We start from the raw sequence: 13031 nt of genomic DNA, 5'->3' as shown, positions 1-13031 counted from the left end.
TTTTTCTTCGGGTCGATTCCTAATTCTCCCCGTCAGCTTCGCCAACTCCACAAATTCTACCATCTTAATTCTCCAATTTTCCAATGTAGGGAGTTCTTGCTGTTTCCACCTTTGAGCCAGGAGAATTCTCACTGCCGTTGTGGCATACATAAATAATTTTACATCTTTTTAATGAATTTCTTATTAATTATCCCTAATAAGAATGGCCCGAGGTACCACTGTAGTTTGCCTATGCCTGCTCTAGGAGTCCCTGGTTGGCTACTGTCTGGGGGGTAGGAGACTGGATTTCATCTAGCTGCTGGAATGCTCCTGTGTTCTTGGAAATTGCATAAAAGCCTCAGGGGTTGTCCTTCCACTCTCGTGATACTAGTCCCCGCAAGGAAGCCGAATGTCGCTCAGGACAGCCAAAGGAAGGGAAGAGCTTCTTCACCCGGGGCGCAGTTAAACCAGGGAACTCACTCCCGCAAGAGGCAATGGGGGTCACCAACCCAAATGGTTTTAAGAGAGGATTAGATAAATTCATAGCAGGTGGTGTGTCGGAGGCAGTATTGCTTCTGAATACGAGTCCTGTCCATTGTGCAGAAATACTGCTGAGCTAGGTGGGCCTCCTTTGATCTGATCGAGTTGCAGGGATCTCCTTATGCTCTTAGAAAGAAGAATCCTGGGTCAGGCAGGAGATCCCTCCAACCCACTATCCTGTCGCCAAGCAAGGGCTTCCAAAGAACCCTTTTCTCTGTTGGTTCCTGTGCCAGCTACTGGTGTTAAGAGGCAGACTGTCCCTGGATGAGGAGGCGCCATTCATCTCCCACAAAATCGTTTTTTCCATAGCCTACAGCGGTGGATGCTCCATTGTCTCCCTTATTACTGTGATATTATAATTTAACTGTGTTTTGTGCTTATTGTGCTACTGTGTGTAGAGCGCTCTGTACGGTTCTTTCGGGAGTGGACACTGCCTTGGGAGAAGGGGAATACAGTAGATGTTGTTGTTGTTTAGTCGTGTCCAACTCTTTGTGACCCCATGGACCAGAGCACACCAGACACTCCTGTCTTCCCTCAGTTTGGTCAAACTCATGTTGGTAGCTTCAAGAACAGTCTCCAACCATCTCTTCCTCTGTCGTCCCCTTCTCCTTGTGCCCTCCATCTTTCCCAACATCAGGGTCTTCTTCAGAAAGTCTTCTCTTCTCATGAGGTGGCCAAAATATTGGAGCCTCAGCTTCAGGATCTGTCCTTCCAGTGAGCACTCAGGGCTGATTTCCTTCAGAATGGAGAGGTTTGATCTTCTTGCAGTCCATGGGACTCTCAAGAGTCTCCTCCAGCACCATAATTCCAAAGCATCAATTCTTTGGCGATCAGCCTTCTTGATGGTCCAGCTCTCACTTCCATACATCACTACTGGGAAAACCATGGCTTTAACTATACGGACCTTTGTTGGCAAGGTGATACAATACAGTACATACGGTACTATATTCCCGGGGAATAACACATCTGTTTTTGCGCATGCGCTAAAGACCAGCGAGCCGGAAAGTTACGCATGCGCGGCGACTACAACCTGAGATTTGTATGCTCCTGTCATGGGCTGGGGCGAATGCGCATGTGCCTTATCCATCCGGGAATCTCGCAGGTGGGTATTCCATAGGGGAGAGCCGCGCTGCCCACGCACGCGCAGGAAAAACCCTTTGCTTCGGTAAAGGGAACGGGAACCGCCAGAAACGCGCATGCGCCGAGAGAAGCAGAGCCGCGAGTGCGCGTGCGCGTGCCGAAGTGAACAGCGGAGCTTTGGCAGCCGAGAGAGCAGCTGCGCCGCCGCCGCCAGTGCGGGGAGCGTCGCGCGCATGCGCGTTGGGCGGGCTGGCGGCGGAGGGGAATTACAATGGAAGATGAGGAGGTCGCCGAGAGCTGGGAGGAAGCGGCCGACAGCGGGGTGAGCCCGAGCCCGGACCGGGGGCGGCGGGGGAGGCCGCCAACAGCAGGGGGGCCGCGGGAAGAGCGACTGGGCTCGGCCTCTCATGGCTGGCGGTGAGGCGCCTTGGGCTCCACGGCGCCTGCTAGGCCTCTTAAAGGGGCCGCGCCCCATTTCCCTCGGACCACGTGCTCCCTGCGCGGACCCCCACCGCACCCCCCTCAAACTCTCCGAAGGGGCGGTCTAAGGGAGCTGCCGAGGAGGTGTCCCGGGGCTCCGATCTCCGCGTGTGTGTGTGTGTGTGGGGACCTTCCCCCTCCCGTTCCTCTTTTGCAAGGAGGGGCGCGATTTGGGGCTGGGACGCCTCTCCCTCCCCTGCGTGGCCCACCCGAAAGAGGGGTGGTTGGCACTTCAGGGTGAAAAGGCTCAGCTGCATCTCCCCGCATTCGCCCTGCTCGTTGGGGCCGAGGGAAGAGGGGGACCCCAGCCTCGGAAGGGGCTGCAGGTGGCCCCGCGTCGCCCCTCGAACAACAGAGGGAGACGCCTTGGGCCGGACCAGGCTCTTTCGCTTGCTGACTCCTCTCCTGGGGCTGCAAGGGGGAGTTCCACGTCTTTGGGGATCTTCTACATGCAAAGCGGGGGCTCCCCCCGTGGAGCCAAGGCCCAGCCCCTGGTGAGTGCCCTGCTTCCTTGCAGCCAGGTTTGTGGAGGAGAAGGTTGCCAGTGCTTGGCCTCCAGAGCTTGGGAGCGAGCCTTGCTGAGCACCGTGGGCTTGATCTCAGAGTAAACAATGTGTAGTAGGATTGTGCTGCTAGTGATGGTTGCATGATGCCTCATTTGGAGGCAAGTGAAGGCTTAGGACTAGTAGGTGAATATTTCCAGGAAGCTCTGCCCTCGGACACCACCAAGGCAGGGATCTCAATACAGTGGTACCTTGAGTTACAGACGCTTCAAGTTACAGACTCCTCTTACCCAGAAATAGTACCTCGGGTTAAGAACTTTGCTTCAGCATGAGGACAGAAATTGTGCTCTGGCGGCAGCAGCAGGCCCCAGGTTACCTCAGGTTAAGAACAGTTTCAGGTTAAGAACGGACCTCCAGAACGAATTAAGTTCTTAACCCAAGGTACCACTGTAATAGGGACAAGGAGTGTAGAGAGGGAGGGTGGTTGTATGGCCTGGATTTGAGAGGCTGTCTGCATTGCATGTGTTGAAATGGGCACAGCAGGAGCTTGTAGGCTCCAGATCCCTTAACCACAGAGCAGCTTGGAGTCAGTCAACTTGCTTCCTATCAGCAGACTCTGAGCAGGCCCCTCTTCCCTGGAAAAGCTTTTCCTGGAAGAATCCCAGGAATTTCTTAAGTGTCCAACCAGTAGACAGCAGGTCTGCTCACCCAGGTTCTAGCCATTGGTCAGCAATGTAGACCCCGGTTAAACACAGTTGTCACTCTTATCTTGGTTCCCACTGGTGCTGCATTGGACCATTCATTTGCCCAAGAGGTAGTGACAACTGAGATCTGTTTTGGTTTTGCCTCTTGCAGCTCCGAGTACCTTGTCAGAGGCTACAGCAAAGGTCTATCACAGTTTTGCCCTCCGCCTTCCAGGCAGAGAGTTTTAGAATAATAATAATAATCATAATCATAGCAATGTTATTATTTATATGCTGCCTATTGGACTGTGTTGCCCCAGCCACTCTGGTCGGTTTCCAGCAAAATACAAAAACACAAGAAAACATCAAATATTAAAAACTTCCCTTCAGATGTTTGCTAAAAGTCATATACCGGTAGTTGTTTATATGTTTGACATCAGGTGGGGAGGGCATTTCACAGGCGGTTGCCACTACCAAGAAGGCCACTTCACTTCTCGCAGTGAGGGAACTGCCAGAAGAGCCTCAGAGCTGGATCGCAATATGCAGGCTGAATGTTGGGGGTGGATAAAGGACTAAGGCCATTTAGGACTGTAAAGTTTCAGCACCAACAGTTTGAATTGTGCTTGGAAACATGCTGGGAGCCAGGGTAGATCCTTTAGGACTGGTGTTATATGATCCCGGCTGCTGCTACTGGTCACTAGTCTAGACGCCGCATTCTGGATTAGTTGTAGTTTTTGAGTCATCTTCAAAGGTAGTGCACTGCACTGATCCAAGCAAAAGATAATCAGAGCATGAACTCTGACAAGATAGCGGGCAGGCAGGTAGTCTCAGCTAGCATACCAGATGGAACTTGTAGCCATCCTGGACACAGAATTAACTTTCACCTGCTCCTTTAAGGGCACAGTTAGCCCATTCAGGATCAGGGAGCCCTCACACCTGCCTGCTTCCTGTCCCTTAGAAACAGTACTTCTGACTTGTCAGGATTCAACCGCAATCCGTTAACTGCCTTGAGATGCTCACGCAGGACATTCATCACCTTCACTGGTTCCGATTTAAATGAGAGGTGAAGCCGGGTATCATCCACATACTGGTGAACACCCTGCCCAAACCATATACAGTGGTGCCCCGCAAGACGAATGCCTCGCAAGACGGAAAACCCGCTAGACGAAAGGGTTTTCCGTTTTGGAGGTGCTTCGCAAAACGAATTTCCTATGGGGTTGCTTCGCAAGACGAAAATGTCTTGCGAATTCCTGCGGGGTTTTTCCCTCCCTCCCTTTTCCCCAAGCCGCTAAGCCGCTTATCAGCTGATCCACTAAGCCGCTGATCCGCTAAGCCGCTTATCAGCTGATCCGCTAAGCCGCCTGCTTATCAGCTGGCCCGCTAAGCCGCTAATAGCGCTAAGCCGCTAGTGGGCTTGCTTCGCAGGACGAAGAGACTCGTGGAACAGATTCTTTTCCTCTTGCGAGGCACCACTGTAGATGTCCCAGCAGCTTCATATAGATGCTAAAAAGCATGGGGGAGAGGATGGAGCCCTGAGACACCCTACAAGTGAGTGCCCAAGGGTCCAAACACTCATCCCCACATCACTGGAGCTGTTCTGTGACTACCCAGGAATGGAAAATTTGGAATGGGGTGATAGTTGGCAATAATGGCCGAGTCCAAAGATGGTTTTTTAAGAAGTGGTTTAATAACCACTAAGGGGGTCCAGGAAGACTCCTTCACAGAGGGAAGCATTCACCACTCCATGGAGCTCATTGCCCAGCCCAGCCTGGCTTGCTTTCATGAGCTAAGATGGGCAAGAGTCAAGGAGACGAGTGGTTGGCTTCACTCATCCAAGCAGCCTGCCCACATCCTCCAATTGAACTCCAGATTTGAGTGTGGCCTTGGTGGCTGGCCATATGTGTGTGTGAGGGTGCCAGGGCATATCATTGTTCAGTCTTGCACCCTGCATTCTGGGTGGCAGAGACCTGAAGGCCTGCGTGCTGCCCTTTGTCTTGGGGTGCTGCCTGGTCTTCCTCGGGAGTCAATTTCCTCCATCTCTGCCTCTCCAACCTCCAGGCATTTCCCTTGTTTTTATAGTATCCAGCACCTTGCAGCAGCTGATGGGGCTGTGGGCCAGGCTTGCTGAGAGATGGCACTGTGCTGTTTTGCATATTTAAATTGCGGGCGGGAAGCCGTTGAGGAAACGCGGGCGGTTTCTGTCTGTTGAATTTACAGTTTTCAGGGTGGTAGATTTGGAAAGCTCCCACAGAATGCACCCCTTGCTCTGCCATCTGGCTAGCATCCTGGCAACCCCCCTTGGCTCAGAAGGAAGAACTGTTGCTATGTGCGGTTCAGCAGCCACTTTCTTCCAGGGCCCCCCAGAGCTGGCCCTGCAGCACCCACACTTCCTCAGCCTTTCTGAAGAGGTGGAGGGAAGAGAAGAGCTTTTGGAGGGAAGAGAAGAGCAAGTGAGCAACTGAGGAGTGGGAGTTGTGGGTTATCCCCCACCCACCCACCCACCCACATACTGCCTGGTAGTTGTTTGGAAGAGGCTTAAAAACAGGCTTGTGAGAAGCTTCTGAGAAAGCCAGGGGGGCCTTTTTTACTCCTCGATTAATGACAGCCGCTGAATCAGGGGGTTGTTCTGGGCAGTGGGGTGATAGTTTTGTGCTCTTTTTGTGGGCTGCCTAGAGGCACTTGGCTGGACCAGGAAGTTATCCCCCCATTGCTCCCGTGTTCTGACTGAGCAGCGCTGTTGTTCAAATGTGGGCTTTGTGGCTTCCTTTTGGGGGGAGAGAGGCCAGGGGCCATCTGCACCCGTGCCTCAGTGTCTGTTCACACTCTGGCTGCCTCTTTCGCAATGGAGAGGCTCTAATTTAATAGCTCTGTTTAACAGAACTTGTCTCCTAGTCCAAAGTCTGGTGGATGAGTTAATTTTTGAACCATTAAGAGTTAGCACATGGCACGGTGAGGGGTTGCCCCTCCTCCAAGCAATCCAGGACAGGTGTAGGAGGAGGTGGGTATCTTTTTAAGGGGTACCCCCTACAAGTAGGATTGTTGCAGTTGGGTCGTTGCAAGGGGCCTTGTGGGTCTCCAGGTTTGCTTGGGGGAGTCTCCCCTCCCCCTGGGAGGTGCTCACTCTCTGCTTTGACAGCTAGCACCCACCCCACCCACCGGTTTCCTTGTGGGTCTGCCTGGGAGGTACAGGCACCCAGGTGATGCATTTGCCGGGTGCCACACTTGCACCCTGGGGTGTTTGCTGCACCCATAAAAATAGACTTATCTGTCAGCTGCTTCATTTGGCCAGGCTGAAAGTCGGACACTAATTTTAACCCACTTTATGCACAGCTCGGTGGCCAAGCACCCGCCAAGAGCGGTTGGCAGGAATAGTTACAGGCAGATCTGATGTCAGGACAGAGCCTGGCAAAGGGGAGGCTCTGCCCTTCCTCCACAATCCTCATGTACCTTTTTTTGTCCCGTCCCCCCTGGATAGGGAACATCTGTGGCCCTCCAGATAATCATCGGGTCCTATCCTCCTATCCTATCCTCCTCCCTGACATAAGAGCATAAGAAGAGGTGGATCAGGCCAATTGCTCATTTAGTCCAGCATCTTGTTTTTACATTGGCAAAGCAGGTGCCCATTAGGAAAATCCCTCAACCAGGATTCGAGCACCAGAGCATTCTCTTCTCCATGAATTTGCCTGGTCCTCTTCCAAACCCATCCAAGTTAGTGACTATCTCTCCCTCCTGTGGAAGTGACTGCCAGGCTTTAATTATGCAAAGAGGCTGGACCCAGTTGATCTTTGCGATGCCACAGGAGCATCTTCAAGTTCCCCTGGGAGCAGCAGGGCAGCCACAGAGGGTTCACCCTGGCTCGGGGAGGCCAATGGGGACCCCCCTTCACTTGTGACTCTGAAATGCCCTACGTGAGATTTGAACCCCGCCCCGTTTTGTTGCCTTGCAGGAAATAGACAGGCGGCTAGAAAAAAAGCTGAAGATCACCCAGAAGGAAAGGTGAGGACGCTTCATCCTCTGGGCTTGGCTATGGCTGGGACCTTGTGGGGGTCAGTGGAGAGATGGGGTTGTGTTTCACTTCCTTCAAAAGGAGGGTTGTCTAAGGAATAAGAGCTGCCCAAAGCATCTGCTTGCAGGTCGGTAGTGCCTTCAGTTTCCGCTGATTCCGGAGAGGCCACTTCTGGCCGCTAGGTAGCTTTGGAGGGAGGGAAAGTGCGGAGTGTGTCTGAGAATGCTGAACAGGGAAAACATAGAATCATTGGATTGGAATGCACCACAGAGGTTATCTATTCCAACTCCTGCTATGCAGGAACCCACATTTTGCCCATTGTGGGGCTCAAGCCCACCACACTGAGTCGAAGAGCCTCATGCTCTACTGAGTGAGCTCTCCCAGCTGAATGCTGCTTGGTTCTGCTCTCCCAGCCAGTCTCACTTGGGCTCTGCTGATCCAGCTGCCAGGAGATGAGGGCTGGAGTCCAGGGCTGCTGCTCCTTGACTGTTTCTTGCAGGAGTGTTGGTGTTTGCGGGAAGGGGAATTGAACCTTCTGCAGTGGGAGTGGTAGAGGAACACAGAGCGGGGAGGCCTGGTGGGTTTTATTGCATGCTGACGGTTCCTTGACTATAAACGTCATCTGAGGTGTGTTTTCTGTAACTTGTGCTTTGCATGTGTCTGTTTTCGGCCAGGTGAGGGTTCTCAGCCGCTCTGCAAAGAGCGGGACCCCTTATTTCCCCCTCCGCTCTCTCCCTCTCAACAGCAGGAAATCCAAGTCCCCGCCTAAAGTGCCCATCGTGATCCAGGACGACAGCCTTCCCTCGGGGCCGCCTCCGCAGATCCGGATCTTAAAGAGGCCTACAAGCAACGGGGTGCTCAGCAACCCCAACTCTGCCAGCCGGCCAGCCCTCCCGGTGAAGACGTTGGCCCAGAGGGAGGCCGAATACGCCGAAGCCCGGAAGCGGATCCTAGGCAGCGCCAGCCCAGAGGAGGAGCAGGACAAGCCCATCCTCGACAGGTGCAGGGCTGCAGCGGCAATGGCGGGGCCCTGATCTCCTACCGCAAGAGGCCCAGACAAGCTGGAGTTCCCCCTCTGGGGCAAGGCCCCGGTGGGACTGGGGCTCAGGAGGAGGTGGGGGCACATTGGCTGGCCCCCTTTTTTTGCCTTGAGCTGAGCTCTTCGGCCCCAGCAAGCAGGCATGTGTCATGTGCTAGCCAGAAATGGGGACCCACCAGGGGCTCAGCTGTTGTCCTGTTCCAGCTGCTTGTGAGAGAGAAATAAGCTCTTGGGGTGCCCCCTCTGCCCCCCAAATGCAGCAGGCAGTGGTGGAGGAAGGGGGTGCGCCCCGCACCAGGTGTCATCACTGATTGGGAGGGTGGCACAATGAGTTTTCTTTAAAAAGGGGGTGTTCACGAAACTTTAGGAGTGACGTGGTGGCTCAGGCACCTTCAGGTTCCGCGCGGCCTGAAATGTCAGTGTGGGACTTGCGTCTGCCTGCTGCCTCTCCCTCAGGTGCCCTGCAGCTGAGGGGGAAGCGGTGGAGAGGCACGCCCTGCCCCCAGCTGCAGGACACACCCCCACACCAGGCACCCGAGCGGCTAGCCGCAGTCCCATGCCAGCCCTACTGGGGACAGATGAGGAGCCTAGATTGTGCCTGCTCTCCTTTCTAGCCAGAAGGTGGGAGGTTGCGTCCCCTGAACCCAGCCCCCTCAGAAAGGGAACTGTCCTGAGCCCGTGGCCCCCCCAGGGGAATCGCCTTTTTCATGTTGCCTGCAGACCCCTTGCTTGGCCATGCTGGGCGTCCCCTCTGTGTGAGTCTCTGGAGCGCTGCGCCACATTGCCGTCCTCTTAAAGCTGCCTCCCTGCTCTTTCTCTTGACAGGCCCACAAGAATCTCCCAGCCGGAGGAGGCCCGGCAGCCCAGCAATGTGATCCGGCAGCCACTGGGCCCCGACGGCTCGCAGGGCTTCAAGCAGCGCAGATAGGAATGGCCGTCCGGCCGACTTGGCGGCACTCGAGCGGGCACCTCCCCCACCCTGGGCTGCGCGGTGGCGGCAGTGGACACACGAACCTGAGCAGGGGGAAACTACCCGGGTGACTTGCACTGTGATCTCCTCCTCCTCCCCCCCCCTTGCTCTGCCTCCTGTGCCCTTCTGCCCCTGGCACTGTGACCCCCGCCTGCCGCTTCCCCCACTGGGATTGGCATACTGAGGGGGCGGGGGCACGGCAGGGCAGGGTCCTCCGGGTTGCTGGGCTTGCCCACACAGCCATGCCTGCCAAAGCCAGCACCAGCAATAATAGTAATAATAAACGTTTGCGTCTCCGGGCGGGATGGCAGAAGGGCCGGGCGGCATTCTGCTTCTGGGAATGTGCATGTCTGTCCAGGTTGCTTGAGGAGCGAGGAGCTAGGCTCGGCGGGAGGCGTGTACAGAACTGCATTGGTTTACTTTCTGGGAACCGGAGGGGAAGAAGACGCCAGTGACGAAGGGGCGGGTGTGTTCGCGGTTTGGCTTGTTTATCTCAGAAGCGGGAGTTGGCAGAATTCGAAGAGAAGCGAAATGGATTTTGAGGCGCTTCAGATAGTAGTGGGGAGAGGTTTTCGCGTGGCCGGCTCCCCCTATCCGCTGCTGCTGCGAAGCAGATGGAAAGGGCTCTCAGCCGTCTGCGTGGTGGGCTTTGGCGAGGCCTCTGGCTTGGGGTGACTCGTCTTGGCCTGCACCCCTGGCCTGGAGGGTGGAGGGGCCGGGGCCAGTGCCTCCCTCAACTGCTTGTGCTGCTTCCAGGCGGAAGGTGGGCAGGTGCTTTTTGCCACTGGGGCGATGAGCTTCCCCGGCCTTAGACTAGTTTAGTTTCCCTGCTGCTGTTCTCTGCTGAGGCCATGGAAAGGGATAGGGGGAAGCCCCGTGGCCCAGCGATGCTTGTGCTGGCCGGAGTCGGAAGCCGTGGCAGGCGAGCTGTGAGCCGTGGGCCAGGATCGTGGCCTTGTTGCTCCAGGTGTGCTTCCGGTCCTGTTTGCCACCAGGGGGCAAAGGAGCTGGGCACAAGCAATAGCTGCCATGCGGGGCAGGGAATGGAATGGATTGCCTTCCCTTGCAAAGTGGGCTCAGCTGCTACATGTCTTGCTGGGTGCAGAAATGTGTTTTCAGACGCCGCCGAGTAAGACTCAGGATGGCAAGCAGTTTCTTCTGTGTTGCTTTTCTAACTCAGACAGAATCAGTTGGGTTTTCCTCAAGCAACAAGAAGCCCCTGGTTGGGCCCAATCCACCTGAGGCCCTGGCGTGTAGCTCCATGCATGCTGGCCCAGGTCTGCTGCATTGTAGGTGCTCCTGAGGGCCGAAGCGGTTGGGCCTCCCCCGTCCTCTCTAGTAGCCATATTGGGGAGGGGCTCCCCCAGCACCCCCCTCTCTGAGTGACTGTGGGCCTGCTTGCTTCACTGTGTTTCCAGAGTCTGCCTTTCTCTCTCTCTCTTTCTCTCTTTTTTGGTTTTACTGTCTGGTTTTGGAGGATGTCCTGGGTGGGATAGTGGGGTAGGTGGGAGCTGCTTTGACTGGTTTTGGGCCAAGTGCCCAGCGCACTGCAGCGATGCCTCCTCTTGTGCTGGAATGGAAGCGGATCTTTTGCCTACTTTGGGAGGGGGTGGGAGTTGTGGGGGGAAAGGTGTCTTGTTTGTACATCAACCCAAGACATGTACAAAAATACTGCAGAATAAATAACTGGTCAAAAGAGTAATAATAACAATAAAACTACCTGTGTATAAAAAGTGAAAGACACGATGGACCGTTGCTGTGTTGAATTTGCTCCCTTCCTCCATTTGGTTCCTCCAGTGGCATCCTTCAGCCTCATGGGCTGCTCTGCGTCGCTTTGCCCAAGCTCTGGCAGCAAGATAGTCTCCTCCTCGTCCTCCTCAGAAGCGCTGGGCTTTGGGAGAGCTTGACATTTCTGCAGGACGTGACCCTTGGATGGCTTTTGTAACATGGCCCTGACGCTTTCTTTCCAGGTGTAGCAAGGGAGGTGGGAGAGAAAAAGTTATCCCTCCTGCCCAATAGTAGGGAGAAATATGTGAGCAATAACTGCCTGGCATCACCATGACTTTCCTTAACTCTGCTTTGGGATTGGTTGCCTTGCGGGAAGTGCCCTCTTTGGCTGCTGCTGCTGCTCCACCCAACTGCTCTTCTACGGCTGCCTCCTTTCTTCCACTTAGGATTAAGTCTCCCCCATCTCCCCCGGAGCTGTACTTAACTTCTTGCAAGTTGCTCCTAGGACGAGGGCCCAAACCCCACCAAGAAGAAAGGCGGTTACTGCTGTGCCACCAGCTGCACCATGGTCAAAGGGGGGGGGGTGTGTGCTTCCATCCTGCAGGCAGGGAGGTGGCACCCTTTTCACTGTCTGCCATCGGGGGGCTTCTCTGGCATGGACAATGGGGCTACGGTCTTGTCCAGGAATCAGTGTTGGAATATGTTGAAGGCCCTCTTCGGGGGGTGGGGGGAGTGTGTGTTTGTGTGTGTGTGTGTTAGAAAGGGGGGGCACTTCTTAGGGTGTGTGCATGTGTTCCCACATGGCAAGCAAAGAGGCTTCACGAGCCCACAGCCATCCTACATATGCAGACAAACATTTTATAAATGTATTTTAAATAAATGTGTTAACTTTTAAGTATGTGGCCTCATTTATTCTTGTTTCCTCTTGGTGCGCTTGCATGCATTTCCCAGGCATAGAATGATTAAATTGTAGAGTTTTAAGGGACCCCAAGGCTCACCTAAACCGACACCTTGCAATGCAGGAATCTCAACTAAAGCATCCACCCAGTCCCTGATTGAAAACCTCCAATGAAGCAGACTCCCACCACCTTCCAAGGGAGGTCATTCCACAGTCAAACAGCACTTAGTTTCGGAAACTTCTTCCTGATATTTATGCAGAATCTCCTTTCTCGTAACTTTGAAGCCATTGGTTTGGGTTCTAGCCTCCGGAGCAGGAGAAAACAAGCTTGTTCCCTCTTCTATGTTCCCTTTTAGTCTCCTCTTTCCCCAGCTAAACATACCCATTTCTCTCAACCATTCCTCGTAAGGCTTGGTTTCCAGAACCTTGACCATCTTGGTTGCCCTCTTTCTTTACATGTTCCAGTTAGTCAATAGCCTTCCTAAACCGCAGTGGCCAGAGCTAGACACAGGTCTCCAGGTGTGGTCTAACCAAGGCAGAATGTGGTCCTTGATCTGAACGTTACACCTCTGTTAATGCAGCCTAGAATCAAATTGGGTTTTGGGGTGGGGGGTTGTCTGCCCCCTTGACGTGGGCCTGCTTTTATGGATGAAGATGCTCTCCTGCAGGAGAGCGTGGGGGGGGGGGGTTGCTTCTGGTTGCAAAACAGTATGGGGGGCGGGGGAGGAGACAGAAGTCTACCTGGGCTATGTTGGCAAGAGGTGGGGGTGGGGATTCCCCTACACTAGGCAACCTGCATTAGGACTTCTGGGGAATGGATCTTCCGCATACCAGATCCTGGAGTCTCCCAGTGGAAAAAGCACTGCTGGTTTCCTGCCTATTCCAGACGCCTTTGAATGGCCACTCCGCTTGCTGGATCGCTACTCTCTATCTCTCGAGCAGGACTTTTCCCAACCTTTTCCAGATCCAAAAATGTCATTTTGCAGGCGGAAGCAAGACGTTCTGCGCTGGGTGTTCAAAGTTCTGACACTTTTATTTTTCAAGTCATTTGATAAGAATGAGCTAGGGGGACGCTCGCCCTGCTCCAGCATCGGGTGCGACCCCACTGCCCGCCGATCCCTCGTT

At 54.3% G+C, this 13031-nt stretch overlaps 1 protein-coding gene across 2 annotated transcripts; it reads left to right on the top strand.

The window, feature by feature from the left end:
- The first annotated feature begins 1736 nt into the window (after positions 1-1736).
- SZRD1 (SUZ RNA binding domain containing 1) lies at positions 1737-11903 on the top strand. Of its 2 annotated transcripts, none has more exons than XM_081923174.1 (4): positions 1737-1921; positions 7212-7261; positions 8017-8271; positions 9136-11903. In XM_081923174.1, the coding sequence occupies exons 1-4, from the start codon at positions 1871-1873 to the stop codon at positions 9236-9238; spliced, it is 459 nt and encodes a 152-aa protein (XP_081779300.1). In that variant the 5' UTR covers positions 1737-1870; the 3' UTR covers positions 9239-11903. The 2 variants fall into 2 exon arrangements, with proteins under 2 accessions (XP_081779300.1, XP_081779301.1); XM_081923175.1 differs by lacking the exon at positions 1737-1921 and adding an exon at positions 2195-2573.
- Positions 11904-13031: the final 1128 nt, after the last annotated feature.

This window comes from Podarcis melisellensis, assembly GCF_964234715.1.
Source record: "Podarcis melisellensis genome assembly, chromosome: 8".
Classification (NCBI taxonomy): Eukaryota; Metazoa; Chordata; class Lepidosauria; order Squamata; family Lacertidae; genus Podarcis; species Podarcis melisellensis.
This window is presented reverse-complemented; position numbering and strand designations above follow the sequence as displayed.

What these genes read in the sequence shown, in the direction of transcription:
- SZRD1 (XM_081923174.1), top strand. Translation starts at nt 1,871, where the DNA reads ATGGAAGATGAGGAGGTCGCCGAGAGCTGGGAGGAAGCGGCCGACAGC. An exon ending in AAGATCACCCAGAAGGAAAG is followed by an intron (nt 7,262 to 8,016) that starts GTGAGGACGCTT and finishes CCCTCTCAACAG; the next exon opens with CAGGAAATCCAAGTCCCCGC. An exon ending in GACAAGCCCATCCTCGACAG is followed by an intron (nt 8,272 to 9,135) that starts GTGCAGGGCTGC and finishes TTCTCTTGACAG; the next exon opens with GCCCACAAGAATCTCCCAGC.